Source organism: Leucoraja erinacea, chromosome 17 (assembly GCF_028641065.1).
Source record: "Leucoraja erinacea ecotype New England chromosome 17, Leri_hhj_1, whole genome shotgun sequence".
In the NCBI taxonomy this organism is placed as follows: domain Eukaryota; kingdom Metazoa; phylum Chordata; class Chondrichthyes; order Rajiformes; family Rajidae; genus Leucoraja; species Leucoraja erinaceus.
Window position 1 is genome coordinate 15,543,144 of NC_073393.1, and position 22,391 is coordinate 15,565,534.

At 43.3% G+C, this 22,391-nt stretch overlaps 1 protein-coding gene across 2 annotated transcripts in view; it reads left to right on the forward strand.

Annotated features, from left to right (window-relative positions):
- The window catches only part of csnk2a2b (casein kinase 2, alpha prime polypeptide b), a 44,310-nt gene extending 36,133 nt beyond the window's left edge, over positions 1-8,177 (forward strand). For both annotated transcript variants that reach the window (XM_055648656.1, XM_055648655.1), the window contains exons 9-11: positions 1,885-1,985; positions 4,361-4,509; positions 6,107-8,177. In XM_055648656.1, the coding sequence (XP_055504631.1) occupies positions 1,885-1,985; positions 4,361-4,509; positions 6,107-6,186 (330 nt within the window). In that variant the 3' untranslated portion in view covers positions 6,187-8,177. The remainder of the gene's footprint in view (positions 1-1,884; positions 1,986-4,360; positions 4,510-6,106) is intronic.
- Positions 8,178-22,391: the final 14,214 nt, after the last annotated feature.

Consider the following 22,391-nt stretch of genomic DNA (forward strand, 5'->3'; position numbering starts at 1 on the left):
AAAATAACCTTTATTAAAATCTGACAATGTGCACTTTAACCACATGTTTTGATCTATTACAAATCTCAAATTGTGGAAAATAAATAAATGATGGGTCTTTGTCCCAAACATTATGGATGGCACTGTAAGTGAAGCAATTTTCTGTCAGGGGTGCGACTGAACATGCTTTGTATCCGATTGAAATATGCTAAATAGTGATGCAGCTAAAGATCCACTTTGCTACGAATAATAAAAAATCAACAAAGCAAAGAATTGATGCTGAAAAGACCACATTAATTTCTGGTTGTGCCATTAGGGATTGAGAGATTTCTTCCACTCTCATAATCTAATGGGGTAGACACATTGATTTGCAGAATAGACAGCATTAAAATGGAATATTAGAATTTCAAGGGTCATGCCACATTAATTATGTAAAAGCGCACATGCTACATTTTTGCATTATGATTTTTCATTGGTGCATGTGCATTTCTTCTCAATGGTGCATTTAAGATAAAACTATTTACGTTATTTATATTGTATATCAGTATTTAATATGCAAAAGAAAAATCACATGTGAAATCTCAACATAAAATGTGAGGGGATAGAAAAGGCTAGAGCATTATTGACTGCAGATGTGTTCCTATACTGTCAGGACACCCCTGGCTATTTGATCTGACCTGTTCAAAGCCAATGTCAGCAGAGACCCATTGCTATAGAACCCAATGTCTATGTAAACTGACTTGACACCTGCCTTAAACATTCTCCATTGTCGCTTCAAATGTCAACATGCACATGGTTTTGCAAATGCTTAAATATTTAATTGTGCTTTCAATATTATGAGTTGGATCTTGTGATTTCAGAGATTCTTCCATTCTAAGTCAACAGTTAATGTGCACAATATTGAACTGCTAATGTTAGTATCATATCAAATCCAGAATTGCAGGTAGTCTCGTTGGAAACTTCTTGGAAACTAATAAGATAATCTAGAATTAACTGGCCTACTTTTTGATCTAACATCATACTGATCTTCAGAATATCTCTGCATTGAATAACTGGTTACCTAATGGAGGGAGGTATGAGCGAGTTAGTTATTCCGACTACGCAAGCCCAGGTCACATAGGTCACTCGCGATAAATATTGTTACTGCATGTATACAGACCTGCATTTCATCCATAGTCAGGATCAAACCAGAGTCTCCGGTGCTGCAAGCGCTGTTGAATTGCTGCTGGACTGTCCTCTCCCGAGTGTCCCATCCTGTCTAGGGGCGGTCGGAGATGTCCGGGGTGACCCTGGACTGACGGGACACCGGCCGGGACAACGGCGGCCCAGCCTTACACCCAGCGCGGAGAAGACGAGCTAACTCCACTCCACGGCCGATGTACCGTCAGTCCAGGATCACCTCGGATATCTCCGGCCGCCCTGAACAGGGTGGGACACTCGGAGGGGGCGGTCCAGCAGCAATTCAACAGTGCCAGAGACCCGGGTTCAATCCTGACCACGGATGAAACGCAGGTCTTTACACATGCAGGAGCACAGTTGCCGGGAATGTTTATCGGGAGTGACCTTTGACAAATCCCATGATTCCTTGCGTTTTTCGGAATACCAAACTTGCTTATTGCTCAAGACATGAGTGAACAAGAAGTTTGCTGTTCTCCAAATGAAAGCATTGGGTCTGATTTCCGAATCAAGTACTGACTCAATGATGGGAGTTGTGTTCAAGTCGTATAATCCAGGTCTTAAAAATCAATATTAATAATTTTCAAAATTAATTAATGCTCAAGTGTAGTAAAAGTGAACGTAGGCTTGACCTTGTGACTTTGTTTAAAGAAAAATCAATGAATGGATCACAATATCCTGTTGTGAATGAGTGCCCATTAAGATACATTCGACTTTTCTTTCTTCTAGCTTGTTCGCATCGCCAAGGTTTTAGGAACTGATGAATTGTTTGACTACCTCAAGAAATACCACATCGAACTGGATCCTCGGTTTAATGATACTCTTGGCCAGTGAGTTGAATAACTGGATTGAGTGAAACAAATTAACCTAATCTGAGATTGCTCCTTCCGAGTTGATTTTTAAGTGCACATAATATTGTATTTGTGGATGGGAAGAAACTTGTCATTTACCTGAGAAGTTTAATATCGGTGTGGGGAAAGGGGGAGGAGTATAAACAATAGATAATAGGTGCAGGAGTAGGCCATTCGGCCCTTCGAGCCAGCACTGCCATTCAATGTGATCATGGCTGATCATCCCCAATCAGTACCCCGTTCCTGCCTTCTCCCCATATCCCCTGACTCCGCTATTTTTAAGAGCCCTATCTAGCTCTCTTGAAAGCATCCAGAGAACCTGCCTCCGCCACCCTCTGAGGCAGAGAATTCCACAGACTCACCACTGTGAGAAAAAGTGTTTCCTCGTCTCCGTTCTAAATGGCTTACTCCTTATTCTTAAACTGTGGCCCCTGGTTCCGGACTCCCCATCATCGGGAACATGTTTCCTGCCTCTAGCGTGTCCAAGCCCTTAACAATCTTGTATGTTTCAATGAGATATCATCTCATCCTTCAGAGAGTACAAGCCCAGCTGCTCCATTCTCTCAGCATATGACAGTCCCACCATCCCGGGAATTAACCTTGTAAACCTATGCTGCACTCCCTCAACAGCAAGAATGTCCTTCCTCAAATTAGGGGACCCAAACTACACACAATACTCCAGGTGTGGTCTCACTAGGGCTCTGTACAACTGCAGAAGGACCTCTTTGCTCCTATATTCGATTCCTCTTGTTATAAAGGCCAACATGCCATTCGCTTTCTTCACTGCCTGCTGTACCTGCATGCTTACTTTCGTAGACTGATGTACAAGGACCCCCAGATCCCGTTGTGCTTCCACTTTCCCCAACTTGACTCCATTTAGGTAGTAATCTGCCTTCCTGTTTTTGCTACCAAAGTGGATAACCTCACTTCATCTGCCATGCATCTGCCCACTCCCCCAACCTGTCCAAGTCACCCTGCATTCTCATAGCATCCTCCTCACTGTTCACACTGCCACCCAGCTTTGTGTCATCTGCAAATTTGCTGATGTTACTTTGAATCCCTTCATCCTATTGTAAATAGCTGCGGTCCCATCACCGAGTCTTGCAGTACCCCACTAGTCACTGCCTGCTATTCTGAAAGGGACCCGTTAATCCCTACTCTTTATTTCCTGTCTGCCAACCACTTCTCTATCCATGTCAGCACTCTACCCTCCAATACCATGTGCCCTAAATTTGCCCACTAATCTCCTATGTGGGATCTTATCAAATGCTTTCTGAAAGTCCAGGTACACTACATCCACTGGCTCTCCCTTATCCATTTTCTTAGTTACATCTTCAAAAAATTCCAGAGGATTAGTCAAGCATGATTTCCCCTTTGTAAATCCATGCTGACTCGGACCGATCCTGTTATTGCTATCCAAATGTTCGGCTATCTCATCTTTTATAATTGACTCCAGCATCTTCCCCACCACCGATGTCAGGCTAACTGGTCTATAATTCCCTGTTTTCTCTCTCCCGCCTTTCTTAAAAAGTGGGATAACATTAGCTACCCTCCAATCCACAGGAACTGATCCTGAGTCTATAGAACATTGGAAAATTATCACCAATGCATCCACGATTTCTAGAGCCACTTCCTTAAGTACCCTGGGATGTAGACCATCAGGCCCTGGGGATTTATCAGCCTTCAGTCCCATCAGTCTATCCAACACCATTTCCTGCTTAATGTGGATGTCCTTCAGTTCCTCCGTCACTCCAGATCCTCTGGCCACTACTATATCAGGAAGATTGTTTGTGTCCTCCTTAGTGAAGACAGATCCAAAGTACCTGTTCAACTCATCTGCCATTTCCTTATTTCCCATAATAAATTCACCTTTTTTGGTCTTCAAGGGGCCAACTTTGGTCTTAACTAATTTTTTCCTCTTCACATACCTAAAGAAGCTTTTAACTTTATATTCTTGGCTAGCTTACCTTCACACCTCATCTTTTCTCCCCGTATTGCCTTTTTAGTTATCTTCTGTTGCTCCTTAAACCTCTTGCTTCCCGCTCATTTGCTACGTTGTACTTTGCTTTAATTTGTATACTGTGGAGTAAGTGGATGGATCGATGTTGCATAGATTTGTTCACTATAAATGATTATCAGTGGAAATGTAATACTTTTCTCCCATGTGTAAAGGAGTAGTAAATATGGTTTTATTTTGAAGTTAATTACTTTTTATACAAATTTTATGAATTAAATGTTAAATGTTTATTAAGTGACATTTGATAAGCTATATCCAGTTTTAGGTAGTATTCATACATAGATTGTATTCTAAAGATTTAATTCACTTTTCTAATGAATCATTTACTGTTCCTCAGACATTCTCGGAAGCGCTGGGAGCAGTTTATTCACAGTGAGAATAGGCACCTGGTCAGTCCGGAGGCCTTGGATTTGTTGGATAAACTACTTCGTTACGATCATCAGCAGAGACTTACAGCTAAGGAAGCAATGGAACATCCATACTTCTGTAAGTATGTGGATGACCCAGCTTTATGGAAATTATCTGAGTTGAGAATTGTTATAGCCGTAGTAACATTATTCAAAATTTCTGTTGCTTAGTAAGCCACAGAGTGATTGCAGGAAGTACATTTTTATAGATTGTAATTCAAGGGGGTGGGGAGTTCTGAGGGTATATTGCCATTTTGACTATTTTGCTGGCTGGTGCTGTAAAATGAGGCTATGAGGAATGATGAATGCTTCTCCATCCCATTTCTCACATCAAAGTAGTCCGTTAATTTAACTTTACACCCTGTTCCTACCAGTGAAGTGTAAAATAGGAGCACGTGCATCTGACGGAAAATTGCTTACTGTAGCGATCTGGCAGGCTCATTATATCCGTTGCCACATTCATTCAGATATTTTACCTCAGTGCAACATCCCTACACTGACCTTGCATCTCTTGATTTCCTCTATTTCAAAATCTATGGATTTGGTCATTGAATATATTTAATGGTTGGGACTTCACAGCCATCTTGGCCAAAGAATTCACAAGATCAATGTCTTATCCCAGTTGACAATGGCTGGCCATTTATGACTGTACCCTGTTTCTAGACAACTCGACCAGGGGAAATATCATTTGTGGATCTATCCAGTCAAGCCATTTAATTTTGTATGATCCAATAGGATACCATCTCATTCTTCAAAATTCAAGTCAGTTGGAACCCAGTCTAACTAATCTATTTTCATTGGATGAGTCATCATCCCAGCAATCTATCTAGTGACATTTTCTGTGCTTCTTTTGCAAATCTCCCTTTCATGGGAAGATTAGATCTATGCACAATATTCCTAGTGTGGGTTCAATTTGACCCTCTTTTGGTATATCTAAAGTTTGCTCTGAATCTCTCACCATTATTTCCATAAGCTAACAGACAAAAAAAACTTCCCTTTTAAAAAAAAATTAAAAAAAAAGCCTCGGCTCTTCATGAGCATTATCAAGGAAACTAAAAGACAATCATAGAATAGAAACTGGGGTAGGTGCTGGACAGGTGGTGAAAGGTGCAAAAACATTTCTGGATCTTGAGTGCCATAGCAGATGATTGCTCAATCACAAATGGAATAAATGAATTGACATGGAGAAGATCAGAATTTTACTACCACTAACTGAGTGCTTTGGGCTGGAGGAGATCAGAAATTGGTAGAAAACTTGAAGAGTTTAAGAGGCATTGTATAAACTCCATAAATTTACCATCATTCAAAACTCTGCTGCCATATCCTGGTTTGAGGTACATCAAGTCTGTTCACTCATCATTCCATGCTCGAACAAATTGGCACCAAACAGACTTGATGTACCTCAAACCAGGATATGGCAGCAGAGTTTTGAATGATGGTAAATTTATGGAGTATAGAATTGCCAGGTCTGGAGGTAACAAAGGCATACTATTGTGATATCCTTATGACATAATGCGAAATTTTAATTGCTGTCATTCGGTGCATATAATCATTGCACTCTCAGCAGGAACTAGGATCTTTGAGTTTGTTGCTGAGTTTGGGGATTCAATGGTCAGTTTGCAACTTGCGTTGAAAGCTACTAGTTATTTCACTTGGTATTTTACACTCTACCTCAGATCCCATACTGAAGGAGCATTCGGATGGTGCTCGGAGTAACAACTCGCACGTGCCTGGTGTTTCTGCAGCTGTACGGTGAATCCTACTGCTGTCTGCGTAGTTCATTCTGCAAGATGACGGAGTTACGGGATTTACAGGGGAGACATTGGGCAAAAGAGGAGCTATCACAGTCTGGAAATGTGAACTTGTGACTGCAACGACACAGGTGACCATGGCTTACCCTAAACCCAGTGGCAACACTGTACTACATCCATTTATTTTAGATTTCCATTTATGTTTCAGAGAATTACAACTTACTAGATTTTTGGTTCTGAAATTACAATGTTTTTGTATATTTATATATTATTTTTTGTATTGTAATAAAATGCCTAGAATGTGTTCCATTACAAATTTTCTTGTGTTGTCCTTTTTCCTGTCTTTCTATAAAATAAAAATTTGCCAAATGCAGATAATATTTCTAAGGAAAGGTAGAACAAGTTCCACAAAATTGTAAGCTGCTCTCAATAGTTCAACAATTGGGGACACTGGGTGATTTTTCGATTTGAAAGAAAAATAAAAGTATTTTTTGAGAGATCCCTCTCAATGTCAGTTCTGTAGCAAAATGCAAAGTTTGTCAGTGTCTCTGGGCAGCAAACTGGTCGGTAAAGGCCCTGAAGTGTCATTTGGTTGTTATCTGATGCCTGAAGCTGTCCTTTTGCTCACGTCATCACTCTTGGTCACACTTTTCCCTTAACTTGGGCCAGAGTAATGTGCAGATAATCAGGGCAGATTTCAATGGTAATAACAGAGAATGTTATCTAAAAGTACATTGAGTATCATCATAACTCCTCTGCAGATTGCAGTCGTAAAGCAGCAGTATGTGGCAAATATACAGGGTCATAGTATGGGTTGACGATGGAATCATTGGCTGTGAGGGTGTTTCCGCTGCAGTCTATGTCCTGGAATAAGACTGACTAGTGTATTTATTCAGTGGTTCCCTGTTGGTTTCAAAAACGTCACATTCACCAAAGTGCACATTTTTAAATGTATGGGATCCAAGAGAAAATAAGGGCTGTGCAGGCACAAAATTCACAAAAGCTGGATAGTTTAGAATTTTGTTCCAAAATATTTTGTTGAGACAATCTGTTAAGAACCATACAAAAATAATGCAAGCAGCTGTTGAATGGGCTGGTGGGTGGTAATGACAGTGTAGCAGATAAGCTGCAGACTTGTTTCGGGTGGATACAGGAGGTGGTCTCAAAAAAACCTTGTAGTATATGGATATGTTTTGGGGAATAATGTAACTTTAAAATCTACGGGTGCAAAAACAGGTTTGGTGTACAGAGAAAATGTATGTGAAGTTCAAAAGAGAGCATGAGAATGTTTGCAAAATGTACAGTTAATTATAGTAGCATGATAAATTTGTCTATTAAAGCTTTCTATGACCTAATGCAAAGCACTGTGTACACTTGTGTACAATCCAATCAATCAAGTTACAACACTGCATATTTAAACCTGGCAGACAACATTTTACTATTTACAAAGGAGAATGGGAAGGTTTCTGTTGAGCAAAATCCTTCCCTTGCACGTTAAATTAATTTTCTTAAACTGCATGGTGTGTGACTTTTCCAAATTTTGTTTAACAGATTATTTAACAGCAATCCCAGTTGGAATAGATTTGCTGCTTTTAACAGAGGCTGCAGAAAATCACTCAACAGTAACGGAACTTGACTGCTTGCAAATCTCGTGCTGTCACTCTAAAGGCGGTGCCCTCAGAAGTATTTTGGGGTTTTTTTCCAAATTGTCTGAGCAATTGTTTTTTTTTTTCTGAGCCCATTTGCTACAATGTAGTGCATGGAGTAGAGCAAAAGTGTGCTTGATTTTAACTGTGTACCAGTTGACCGAGTTATTTGTGTGGGGTTGGTGCGATGATGTGATGTTCCAGTATATGGCACCTTCCATCCCGAAATCCAAGTTAACAAAATCATTAATACATGGGAGGTATTGGCATTTATACACACGTGTGTTTGGATATTACAAATACTGTAACCTTTTTTAATTCAGAATAAAAAATTGATGAGCAAATGTAAATATTCTACAGTTCCTTTGTCAAAGATGACTTAACTGATATGCTTTTTGCATTGAACTCAAGTTTGGGAATGGCATAATGAATTGAGGATCTGAGTGAAACTGAAAGGAGTTTAAACATTTTGAAGTTTCAATACTTGCCTGATATAATGACTGCAGTAATAATCCATGTGTTATGCATCATACATTATAAATGATTCTCTACAAACTGCAACAGAGCAGCCGGGTAAAAGAAAGTTGTTTGCAATTCTTCAAAATTATAAAGTACTGAAAATACTCGAGTAGCACATGTGAAGAGTCAGTTAATGGTGGAATAGGCTTGAGAAGCTGAATGGTTGGCTTTTCCACCTATTTATAATTCTTGAAAATGAAATATTTTATTCCCAGAACTTTGCAGTTCTTTGGTTTACGATGACTACATAATTGCATGTAGCACGCAAAATATATTCCTGCTCTTCACCTTTGTGCACTATTTTGTTTTATAATTTACCAATTATATCAACTTGTAACCCATCTAATTTTCTGTGAAACTAGAGATAAATGGCCTATTATCCCCACCAAATCTGTTAATATTAAAGAATATAGAAACAAGCAACTGAAAATGCTGTTTTACAAAAAAGACAGTGCCGCAGTAACAGTGGGTCAGGCAGCATCTCTGGAGAACATGGATGTGTGACATTTCGGGTCGGAACGCTTCAGTCTGAAGAAGGGTCCTGAGCCAAAACCACCTATTCGTTTCTACAGAGATGCTGCCTGACCCACTAAGTTATTCCATCACTTTGTGTCTATTAATATTCCACACCTCCTTAAGGAGTATGTTCTTATTCAACATTTAAGGGGTGTGCCTGGGAAAACCTACTTGTGGCCTAAATGTCCTGTCTGAAAAATAAATTCCCTATTCTGACTGGCTTGAGTGTTAGTTGCTACCTCAATGTAAATTCTTGCTCCATGTTCTGAACAGTCCTCATTCATGCTAACGTTTGGTAAGGGAAAAGCAAATTTCACATGATGCTGTACTGTAGGATTTAATCCTCTTTGGTAATAATACATGTTCTGCAATTCTTGGTCCGAGTCCCATAATGTTTATGTAAAATGGGAATAGAGCATTTAATAGGCTTCGTTGGCTGCTTAGGTTGGGCGAGGTCACATGGTTCTGAATATAAAGCTGCATTTATAGTGGATTCAGTGGGCCAGTCACGCCGCTGGCATCTGAAGCACAAGCATAGCAGCAAGTTAAGTAAAATTTACATACAAGGAACTGTGGATGTTGGTTACAAAAAAAAAGACAGTGCTGAAGTAATTAGGCAAGCCAGGCAGCAAACATCTCTGGAGAACATAGATAGGTGGCATTTTGGGTTGGCGCCCTTTAGACTGATTGGGGTGGGTGGGGGGGGAAAAGGCGGACAAAGTCTGTCAAATGATGTGATACATGTGAAGGGGTGTTTTGGTTGGACAAGGGCCAGAGATGAAAAGATAAAAATGGGAAGAGTAAGAATAGATGTGCGAAAGGTGAAGGAGATTGGGGAGGGAAAGGGAAAAATGGGTGCAGATCCAGCTGGGGCACAGGGAAGCGAGGGAGAAAAGGTGGGAGGAGGTGTGTTCGTAGGATAGTTATCTGAAACTGGAGAATTCATTGTTCATACTGTTGGGTTGCAAGTTACGCAGAATAAGAGGTGTTCTTCCAGTTTGCGTGTGGCTTCATTCTGGTAATGGAGGTGGCCCAGGACAGAAAGGTTGAATGTAGTATCCCCAGACTGGGAAATTAGCTGTGCAATGAAGGGTCTTGACCTGGTATTTTCTGTTCACAATTTATTGACAATACTACATCAGCCAATGAAACTGGGGTATTGCAGGGCATACGGTTGTCAATAAGCAGAATCACGTTTTGTAAGTGTTCCTTAATGGGTAAGGGAATGTTTTAAAAAATCAAGGCAATTTCTCCAGGAAAAATGTGGGAGACAGTTGCAGAAATGGAATTTAGCAAGAAATACCCAGTTATCTAATTACATACTTTCACTTTTGGCTGGTAACAGTTTTATCACTGTTCAAGTGCACCGTTAAAGTTCTCCATTAACTGTGCTGTCTACATTTGGTTACCTTGGGAATTATTACTTTTTTTATTTTGTATAAAGTTGGACACTCTGAACTGAAATATTTTAAATGCCCATTATAGTTAAATGTCAAGTGCTGGGTTCCGGGTCAGCGGGTTCCTACAAGTCTACAAGTCTCGTTAGTCTCCATATTTGAGTATCTTTCCGCTGTTAGACGTTGCACATCCGCTAAAATAGTTCCTGGCCCCAAAAGCTTCGCTAACACGTATCTGTTAGGTGTGAAACAAGTTTATTCCTGTTAGAACTTGAGGTCTGTTTTAAAATAAAATACAATTTAGTGAGTTACTCTGAAGTCAACCTACTGTCATTTAGAAAATAAGTTGTGAAAATTGGCGGAACGTAGACTTATATTCCCGGGGCTACTACTGGATAGACACAAAATGCTTGAGTAACTCAGCGAGACTGACAGCATCTCTGGATTGAAGGAATGGGCGACGTTTCGGATCGAGACCATTCTTCAGACCACTAATGGAAGTGATTTGTATGTGAGAATTTGGAATTGCATAAATTACTGCTTTAAACAATTGGAAGGACGGTGCAAATGACAATAATGCAAAGTAGTAAATGGAGATGGTTAAAATGTCACCTGTAGGCTTGGGGTGGAAGGAAGAATGTGAAGGAGAGGTAACACGGGTGGGAAAAGAAAGAAAAGTGACGACGTGCGGGCTTGCACCAATGGAGTGGGAAGAGGAATAGACAGGATTATATTTGCTTGATATAGGGAGGTTGCACGGAGTCGAGGTCGCGACCCGTACTGTTACCACGCAACGGCAACTGGAGGGCACGCCGTGAACTGCAGGTTCTGCAGCATTTACTACGGCTTCTGGTCCAGCATCCGGACTGGTTTCACACCCGCGGACCCCGGGCCGTCTATCCCGGGGGTGGGGTGGGGGAGGGAGGACGAGGTCGGGGTGCCGCTCGGCGGGCGGAGGGAGCAGACCATCCCCAACTCTGCTGCAGCTGATGTTGCCTGGAGCCGCCGCCCCTCGCCCCCCCCCCCCCCCCCCCCGCCCTTCGTATCACTGTGCTTACTTGGGTGTGGCCCATGTCTGTACTCCGTTCTCCCCCGGGTGGCATCTTGGCGCCCAGTTGTGCAGTGGGGAGCCCCCCCCCCCCCCCCCCCCCCGGACCAGCTACACCCGGTCCTGTGTGTGCGCACAGCCCGTGGCCCACAGCCCGTGACAGTGCGGCCCACAGGTGGAGACGGGGCGGAGGGCGGCCGTGGCCGGACAGCGCTGACCCGGGGGGAGAGAGTGGGGGCTGTTCGAGGGATGTGCTGCTTACACCTTGGTGCTCGGTTTCAGAGCAAAGATTCCGATACCTTCCCGCTTTCAATGACAGCACCCACAAATATTTATAGCGCATAAAAGGACGGTTTTTAACAGGTAAGAAGGTACTCGTCCCGTGTGTTAACAGTGTGCCGGAAGCTGCCATGTCCTCCACATGGATTGAGCTGGACCGTGCGTCACGCCCTTTGACCCCATGACCTTACGTGCAACGGGGGGGGGTGATTAAAAGAGAATGCTACATCCGTGATAGACGGGATGTTTGATACATGATGTAAACCAGCATCTGCAGCTCCTTCCTACACACAATTAGAGCCTGGTGCAGTAGAGGGACCCAGTGAGGCATGAGGACGTATTCCGTCGTTTGTGACCACTATTTGCATTTCAATAGATAACCACGTCGTTTATTCAATGGCTGGTTAAGAGTGACGTGACTTTGCCTCAAAATGAGGGGATAACATGACTGCCCACTCCCCTGTGGAATGGACTAGCATCTAAGTTCCCTCAGACAAGGAGCAAAGCTCTGAATTGCGTGGAGCGGACACTCTGGATCCGTGGCCTAAGGCCGACAGTGCATCAGCCGGATTTAAAAAAAATCTCAAGCTCAGCTCCGTGTAAATTGTTTTATTAACTAAGCCTCGGGTGGGTAGGCGTTTTTTTTCCCAGACTTGGAACGGAGTTTCTTCTCCGAGCGGCTGAGAGCCGTTGTGATGCTGACGTGCGTCTGCCAGGGAAACGGTATCGTGGGTGGACTCCTGGCCGCCGTGACCTTCCCCCAATGGTTTAGCTGCTCCCGTGTCCTCGCCCGCGCTGCGCTGCCTTCTGCTTTCCATAGCAGCCGTGACTCCAAAACTGCAGATGCTGATTTAAACCGCAGACAGACACAACATGCTGAAGTAACTCGTGTTCAAGAAGGAACTGTAGATGCTGGAAGATCGAAGGTACACAAAAATGCTGGAGAAACTCAGCGGGTGCAGCAGCATCTATGGAGCGAAGGAAATGGGCGACGTTTCGGGACGAAACCCTTCTTCAGACTGGTTTCGGCCCGAAACGTTGCCTATTTCCTTCGCTCCATAAATGCTGCTGCACCCGCTGAGTTTCTCCAGCATTTTTGTCTACCTATGCTGAAGTAACTCAGCGGGTCAGGCAGCATATCTGGAGAGAAGAAATTAGTGAAACGTCGCCTATTCCTTTTCGCAAGAAATGCTGCCTGTCCCACTGAGTTACTGCGGCATTTTGTGTCTCTCTCCAATTGTGTATGCTTGGTTTCCATGGCTGCACGCAGCCGCATTACTACCTTTTCGATATCCATTATGGAGCCTGTTGCCGGAAGAAGGCGGATGAGGAAGGTGTTGGAGGGAGATTTGAGTAATTATCCAGTTAACCGAGTAGCCTGTGGGCCGAGGAGCTTTTCGCTCAGGTTCGTGACCCAACTCACGGAACGACCTAAATATTTAACATATTGTGTAAAAATAATATATAAATCATACCTGAAACTCGTCAAGGCCAAAACCTGCACATTTTAAAGAAATACTAGACCAAGTGCAGACCGGTTGGGTCTGGGCCCCGAACGTGCTTCAGACCCCGAGTACGGGGGGGGCGTTGGTCTGGGCCGAGCCGGGCCTCCGGCAGGTGGTGAGTGTTGGGCCGGGCCTCCGGTGGGTGCTGCGAGGGGTCGGTTGGGCTGTCAGGCTGCCGGTGTTGCAGCAAGCGTGCGGGCGGTCTGACGGAGCCGGAGCTATGGGGATGCTGAAGGCGACCCGGGCAGCATGCATGGCAGTGCTGCTCCCCACCATCATCACCACCAGAACGCCACGCTGGCCGAGGTGGACGCGCTGCGGGGCCACACGTACGGAGCCCGCAGCCGGTCCCAAAGCGGCTCCAGCCATGGGCAACTCTGGAAGGGGGGTGAGTTAGGATTAGGGTTAGGCATTTTCCTGTCAGTGGAAGATGCCTTAGCCTTCCCCCAGCCTGGCACTGCCCCATTCCGACTTTAGCCGTGACCCCCACTCTGCACACTGCGGTAGTCTCATTTTAAAAAAACTCACAATTATATTAATTATATTATTTTTATATATAATTTTACATAATCATATATGATTACTATGATATTCACAAGATATATATATGTATCTTGTGAATATCATTGTATACTATATATATAAGATAATTATTATACTATATATATATATATAGTAGTATGATAATATATGGTTTAAAGAGATTGCAACACGGAAATAGGCACCCCATGATGTAATATGGACATTGGACACTAGATGGAGGCTACTTTTTCGATCTCATTTTCTAATTAGTTTAATCAATTAATGTGCAACTTTTGGCGCTGACGAGTTATGACTTCCTTCTCAACTATATTTTATCTAAATCTGTGCAATTTTTCATGTAGTTCCGAGACATGGGTCACGAAAGTTGATTTTTAGACACATTTTTGATGCTCGGCCCACAGCCTAGAGCAACTCCAAAAGGTGCAGGTCAGAGCAGGGACGATTCTTGGGTCCTTTGCTGAGAATATTTTAAATCTGGAGGCTAGTGGAGAGCCGACTGCAAAATCTCAGGCTATCTGTGGTTGCAGTGCACCATATATATAATTTACTTTACAGGCATTAAACCGAAGGACCTGATATCCATGAACTTCACGTCTGATTCTAAGTTTAGACTTATTGTCACGTGTACCGGGGTACAACAAATAACTTTGTTTTGCATGCTACGCAATCAAAATCACACATTATGCATAAATGCAATAAAATCAAACTCAAAGTACAATAGGTAGAGCAAAAGGAAAGATACAGGGTACAGATTATAGTTCACGGTATTATAGCGCAACAGTTCCAGAGACAAAGTCCAACAGTCAAGATTGTTTTATAGTCATATGTCCCAGATAGAACATTGAAATTCTTACTTGCTGCAGCACAGCAGAGTATGTAATCATAATAAATAATATAACAAAAATCAAACAATAACAGTGCAATAATAATAATAATAATAATAGTCTATTGGTGTCTATTACAATGTAGTTCATAGCTTATGAGGTTTTAGTGTTTAATAGCCTGATGGTTGTAGGGAAGAATCTGTTCCGGAACCTGGACATTAATGTTTACAGGCTCCTGTATCTTCTTCCCGATGGCAATGGTAAGATGAGTGTGTGAGCAGGATGGTGTGGGTCTCTGATGATGCTGGCTGCCTTTTTGAGGCAGCGACTCCGATAAATCTCTTCGATGGTGCAGAGGTCAGAGCCGGTGATGGACTGGGCAGTGTTCACAACTTTTTGCAGTCTTTTTCCGCTCCTGGATGTTCAAGTTGCTGAACCAGGCCATATTCTCTCCACTGTGCACCTGTAGAAGTTCAAGAGAATCCTCTTTGACATACCGAATCTCCGTAACTTTCACAGGAAGTAGAGGCTCTGATGTGCTTTCTTTATAATTGCATCAGTGTGCTGGGTCCAGGAAAGATTGTCGGAAATATGCACGCCCAGGAATTTGAAGTTTTTGACTCTCTACCATCGTCCCATTGATGTAAACAGGATTGTGGGTCCTCAACCTTCCTCTTTCAAAGTCCACAATCAGTTCTTTGGTTTTGCTGATATTGAGAGCCAGGTTCTTGTACTGGCACCATTGGTCAATCGGTCTATCTCACTTCTATACTCTTTGACTCATCACCATCTGCAATTTGTCCCACAACGGTGGTGTCTTCGGCGAACTTGAAAATGGAGTTTGCACTATGTCCGACTACACAGTCATGATTATAGAGTGAGTAGAGCAGGGAGCTGAGCACGCAGCCTTGAAGTGTCCCATACTGATTATTACTGAGGTTGAAGTGTTTCTGCCAATTCGAACAGACTGTGGTCTGTGGATGAGGAAGTCGAGAATCCAATTGCAGAGGGATGCGCAGAGACCCAGTTCCGTGAGTTTGATAACCAATTTTTTTTTTTTAAAATGTATTAAATTATTAAAAAAATAATATTACACGACAATAAAACAAACCAGATCGCACCACCATAATACAATACAAACAAATATCCTTAATAAAGACTACTACACAGCTATCTTACACTCCTTGTCAAGGATGCATTCAACACCCTGCAAAGCCCAGCGGTCCCGGAACTCCCCCAGGGTGCCCATGGACAGGGTGTATTCTCTTTCTAACCCCACCTGGGAACGGACGTAACCCTGGAAAAGAGGCACTTGGTAACCAGTTTATTATTATCATTTTTTTTTTAAATCAAAAATATTTATTCAAATATTAAAATAGTATTTACAATACAATAAAACAAAACAGTACCATAATACAAGACAAAACAAACATGCTAAGCAACTGCTAAATAACTATATTGCAATCCTTGTCCAGGATACATTCAACCCCCCTCGGTGCCCAGCGGTCGCGGAACTCCCTCAGGGTGCCCGTAGACATGGCGTATTCCCTTTCCATCCGCACCCGGGCACGGACGTATCCCCGGAAAAGGCAGGCAGCCGGCTCGGGTACTTGGTAAACAGTTTGGAGGGAATGATGGTATTGAACGCCGAGCTGTAATCTATAAAACAATAGCCGTGCGGAGTGGAGAGCCAATGAGATTTTATCCTCCGTGGACCTATTGTGATGGTAGACGAACTGTAGTGGGTTGAGATTACTATTGAGGTAGGAGTTGATATGCCCCATGACCAACCTCTCAAAGTACTTCATCATCACGGACGTTAGTGCCACTGGTCGATAGTCATTGAGGCATGTCACCTCACTCTTCTTGGGCACCGGTATTATTGATGTCCTCTTAAAGCAGCTGGGAACCTCAGACCTTAGCAGCGAGAGGTTGAAAATGTCCATAAAAACCCCGGCCAGTTGGCCTGCACAGGTTTTGAGAACTCGACCAGGTATACCATCAGGTCCAAGCGCTTTCCGAGGGTTCACCCCTCCTGAAGGATCTTTTGACGTCGGCCTCTATGACTGTGACTGTGACTGTAATACCATCAGGGCGTATGGGGGCTCGGGAAGGCACATCAGTGTTCTCCCTTTCAAAACGTGCGTAGAACGCATTGAGCTCATCAGGGAGTTTTGGTGTCGCTTGAGCTGCCTCCTGATTTTGCCTTGTAGGAGGTGATGGCATTCAAGCCCTGCCACAGTTGCTGAACCTCCGCCCCATCCTCCAGCTTTGAGCCTTTTGGCCTTTTTGATGGCCTTGCCAAGGTCGTATCTAGACTTCTTATAGACCACTGCGTCTCGTGATCGGACTATACCCTGCCTTATAAGAGGGGAAGCCTGTTACGAGGGGAAGAAGCTGATCCTGTGATACTGAGCAGCCTTTGCTCACCTTTCATTGCTTCATATATTTTACAAATCTCAATAGGCATTCAGGTGTTTTAAAGCATTTGAAAAACTTTTTAAACCGTTTTAAGACTAAGATGACTCACAATTTACCTTTTATTATTCTGATTGTTGTTTGACCTAAGGATAATTGAGTTTAAATTTATATCTTATGCATGGGGTCAAATAACCTTCACCTTTCATCATCAATGCTCTCAATTAATCTGCATTAAAGTTGCTGGGAATGATAATAGATGATTTTATTTTTCTAATTTTCCTTTATATGGTAATATTTGAGATTTGGGATATGGAGTTTGAACTTAGGGAGAAAGTATGCAATCTTCCAATTTGGCTCATTGTTAATTCAATGCTAAATTCAACAATTTATGATCAGCAATTGCAGTTCTGTTGCTCGTTCCAACATTCACTTTTACTTCTGTAATTTCAGATTTCATTCATATATCCTTTTTGTAACGAACTCAAAACATAAATGTTGTCATTCGCTAGTCTTCATCACTCTTTTTCATCACCACCATTTCGGCAAATCACTCTCTTAATCTCCAACCTATTAGTTCTTCTCTCCTTTCCTCTAGCAGTCCCCTGCTCTGTAACACAAAATGTGTTTAATTTCTAATTTTTGGTTCTGATGAAACCTGAAATATTAACACTCTCTCTGCCTGAGCTGTTGAGTATATTTCGGATTTTTTATTTTAATTTCACCTCACCATCCTGAGTTGGACTCAACCCTTTGTTTCAAAACTGAAATTACAATAAAGTTAATGTACTTCTAATTATCCATCTTGGAATATTGTTGAAACTGACTGACAGAATTTTCTTTTTTTAACTGCACCAAATTTAAAGATAAGAATATTTATTACTGATTGTTCCTTTTCAACGTAGCAATTGACATTTCCTCAAATTATGAATTATTGGTGAATAATGCCAGGGCTGCCACTCTCACGCTTTGAGTGTGAGAATAACGCATTTCGACAAATTCTCACGCTCACGCCGATCACAAATTTCTCACGCTGTCATGAGAAATTCTGTGATCAACGAACGTTTCAAAACTCATATAAACTGCATGGGCCATGGGTGTTGGAGAGCCAGGGCTGAGGGAGGGATGGAGCGGCGGGGACAGATGCGGGGAGCCGGGGCTGGCGAGTATTTGTGGGGCTGGCGAGTGTTTGCCGGGCTGGCGAGTGTTTGCCGGGCTGGTGCGTGTTTGCTGGGCAGGTGAGTGTTTGCGGGGCTGGCGAGTCGCTCGCTGTAGCTCTGGCCATGGAGCAGCCTCAGTGCAAGAGGCTGGCGTCGGAGGCGTCGGAAGCATTGCGCCGCTGCCGTGACGTCTTTATGCCGAAGGGTCAGAGACTCTCAAAGGGAGGGGGAGAGAGAGAGGGGAAGGAGACAGGGAGACAGTGGGGGGAGAGAGAGGGAGAGTGAGAGGAGAGACGGGGGAGAGAGGGGAGAGAGAGAGAAGGGGTGGAGAGGGAGGGAGAGAGTAGGAGAGGAGAGGGAAGGGGAAGAGAGGGGGGAAAAGAGAGGAGGAAGAGGGAGAGGGGGGAAGAGGGAGAGAGGGGGGAAGAGAGAGAAACGGGGGGAAGAGAGAGAGATAGGAGGGCAAAGAGAAAGAGGAGATAGAGACAAATGAGAAAGAGAGAGGGGGAGAAAGAGGGTAGTGTGAGGTGGGAGGGAGAAATGGGGGGGAGAGAGAGAGAGAGAGAGCGAGGGGAGAAGTAGGTGAGAGAGAGAGAGGGGAAAGTGTGTGGAGAGAGAGAGCGAGGGGGAGGAGAGAGAGGGGGGTAGGGGGGGAGAAAGGGAGGGAGGAGGGAGGAGAGAGGGGGGAGGGTTGGAGAGGAGGGAGAGAGAAAGAAAGAGAGGGGGAGGGAGGGGGAGAGAGAGAAAGTTAGGAGAAAGAGAGGGGAGAGAGAGTTAGGGGAAGAGAGTGAGGGGGAGAGGGGAGGGGGAGAGAGAGAGGAGTGAGGGGGCGAGAGAGGGGGGAGTGAGGTGGGAAGGAGAGGGGGAAGAGAGAGAAGGGGAGAGAAGATAGGGGGAGAGAGAGGAGAGGGGAAGAGAGGAGAGGAGAGGGGAGGAGAGAGAGGGGAAGAGAGGAGAGGAAGAGGGGGAGAGGGAGAGGGAAGGGGAGAGAGAGAGGAGGAGAGTGAGGGGGATAGAGGCAGGGCTGCTAACTCTCATGCATTGAGCGTGAGAATCACGCATTTTGCAAAATTCTCACACTGATCACAAATTTCTCACGCTCTGTCATGAGAAATTCTGTGATCAACGATAATTTCAAAACTCATATCAACTGCATGGGCCACGGGTGTTGGAAGCAGAAGCAGCGGCGGGGACAGATGCGGACAGGGAGCGGGGCTGGCGAGTGTTTGCCGGGCTGGCGAGTCGCTCACTGCAGCTCGTTGCAACTCTGGCCATGGAGCAGCCTCAGTGCAAGAGTCCCGGGCCGTCGGAGGCGTCGGAAGCGTTGCGCAGCTGCCGTGAAAGTCTCTGTGCCAAATTCACCCAGGTGACCGGCATGGATCAGGCTGCGGATCGGTGCATCCTGGAGGACAAGCACTGGGTAGAAACGGTGGAAGATAGTGGTCTTCAAATGGGGGTAGTTGGAGAAAGCATCCTGCTTGCCTGCTAGATTTTCACTTACTGTAACTGCAGGAAAAATGTTCCCGATGTTGGGGGAGTTCAGAACCAGGGGCACAGTTTAAGAATAAAGGGTAGGCCAGTTAGGACTGAAATGAGGACAAACTTTCTTCACGCAGAGTTGTGAATCTGTGGAATTCTCTGCCACAGAAGGCAGTGCAGGCCAATTCACTGGATGTTTTCAAGAGAGAGTTACATTTAGTTCTTGGGGCTATCGAAATCAAGGGATATGGGGGAAAAAAAAGGAAAGAGGTACTGATTTTAGATGAATAGCCATGATCATATCGAATAGCAGTGCTGGCTCGAAGGGCCAAATGGCCTATTCCTGCACCTATTTTCTATGTTTCTATGCTTGAGTGTATGGCAATAAAACTCGATCACTTGATTTTGAAGCATTCATGCATGGTGGAGGTATAATGTAGTCATAGAGTGATACAGTGTGAAAACAGGCCCTTCGGTGCAACTTCCCCACACCTGCCAACATGTCCCAGCTACTCTACCTGCTTTTGGTCTATATCTCCAAAGCTGTCTTATCCATGTATCAGTCTAACTGTTTCTTAAATATTGGGATGGTCCCTGCCTCAACTACCTCCTCTGGCAGCTTGTTCCATATACCCTTTGTGTGGAAAAGGTTACTCCTTAAAAGGTTACCTCTTAAAAATACTTCTTATAAAAAACATTGAAATCATACTTTTACAATTCATTAAAACATGATTTGAATACATCAAATTTCAAAAAGTCCCTACCCTGGGAGGAGGGACACCCCACTTCCACACCCTCACCACTCGGTTGCTCCACTCCCTCACCGGGCTCAGCCTCCCCACTTTCAAAAACGCTCCGCGGTCCCTGGTTCAGACGAGAACACGACGAGAAGTGAGCGGGGAACTGAGGCCAGTTGTCCGTGATGTCTGGATCCCAATGCTTAACTTTTCATGTTTCGAAGTTGGCTAATGTTATTGATTTGTAATTAGCCTGATTTGTAATTAGTTGACAAACCTTAATTTATTCATCCGGAATATCAGGGGAATGGGATGTGTAATATTAAAATGACATGCAAGGTGTCAGGCAGTTTGTCACAACATACAGCACCGTTAACCCATTATTTCCTTCAGAAATATTGTAAGGTAGCACTATTGTCATTTGCCACTCAACTATTATGTTTGGTTACCTCACTGACTATTTCTAAATGCCCCCCAATTCCTTTGACAGGTTGAATAGAAATGTCCCTAATCTCATTGTTTTATTATTGAACACGTAGATGAACATCCTCAAGGCGTGTAATCAGATGGAAACTGATTCAGATGCGATATTTAAGGGCTTTTTCAAAGAAGAGGCATATTTTAAACGAGTGACAGAGATACTTGCAGGGGAATGTGTGAGGAGATTATTATTTGTCTTTAGTTTTAGCTTGAACCAGGACAACTGAAGATTTAAAGTTTAATATAGTAATTATGCTGATACTGATACTGATAATGAATATCATCCATTCCGGAGGTTTTATTTTTCTGATGCCATTTAAACTTCACTTGGATTTCAATCACTTCAATGTAAAAGTAATTGGGAAAGGGGTGCATTGGAACAAAAATTTGCCCTTGGTACATATTAACTGTAACATAATGTCTGCATGTTGGTAGGTGCAATCAAAACAAATATATTTTTGTCATTGTTGTGTAATGAATACCACAGAAAATATTATGTACTCTCAAGACCACATTTAATAGAATGATATTGCTTGAATATGTAGTTATTGGACTTTGCATTTCAGAAAAGTCAGCTGAGAGGAAGACAACAAAATACTGAAAATATTGGGGGTGGAAATGACTTCAGGACAGTTTGTTAGGAAAATAAAGGAAATGGTAACAGAATAATTATACAGCTGAGTGTGTATAATTTTATGGACAAGAAATTGTGTTCAATCAATTGATGACTTCTTTGACAAAGTAACTAGCATGTTAGATAACAAGGAAGCCAATGGATGTAACAAATTTTGTTATACATAATTTGGTCTGTGAAGTGCCCCATAAAAGATTACCACATTAGATAAGCACCTGTGGACTTGAACGTTATAGTTTACGTCCAGGGGGTCAGATATGGGGCTTTATGTGTGGGCCAGATATATTGTCAGTGCGGAGGGGCTAGGAGCAAGGCCAAGTGTGCATCCAGAGTCAAGGTCTGGAATAGTACTAGGTGTGCAGTCAAAGCTGGGACCAGGTGTAATACTGGACTCAGGGTCAGGAACGAGAGATGGTATGCAACTGGAGTCAGGGTCAGGAGTAGTACCAGGTGTGCAGTGAGACCCAGGTTGGTCAACATGGGCCAAGTGTTTGATTATAATCTGATTTCCATACATGAATATACTAAGATCATTCATGTGCTGCACGTGTTGATCAGAGCCTGGCTCTACTGTGGAATGTAATTAGGAATGTAATTTAGTCTAACCTTATTCATAGCTAATCCAATTTAAAGCATATATATTGCATTCAAGTGTAAGTTAAAAGACTCGCTACAGTATGCACCATATTGCACAATTTCAAGCTGAAAAATGCAAAAGCTCCGTAACATGATTTGGAAAGGCTCACACCTGTCTTTATAAGATCCCACCGATGACAGCAAAAACCAAGCCATGAAGACGAAGGAATTGTCTATCCAGTCTTTCTTCATAAGTCCTGACATCCCAGGAATCAGTCAATTAAGTCCGCAAGCTCCCACGGTTGGAGCTCCCGAAGTCGATCCCAGGAAAAGGAACCACCAGCTCCACGATGTTAGTGCAAGTGGAGATACGATACAGAAAATATCGAGGAAAGAGATAAAAAAAGTTTCCCCCACCCCACACACAATACAGAAATAAAGTTACACTA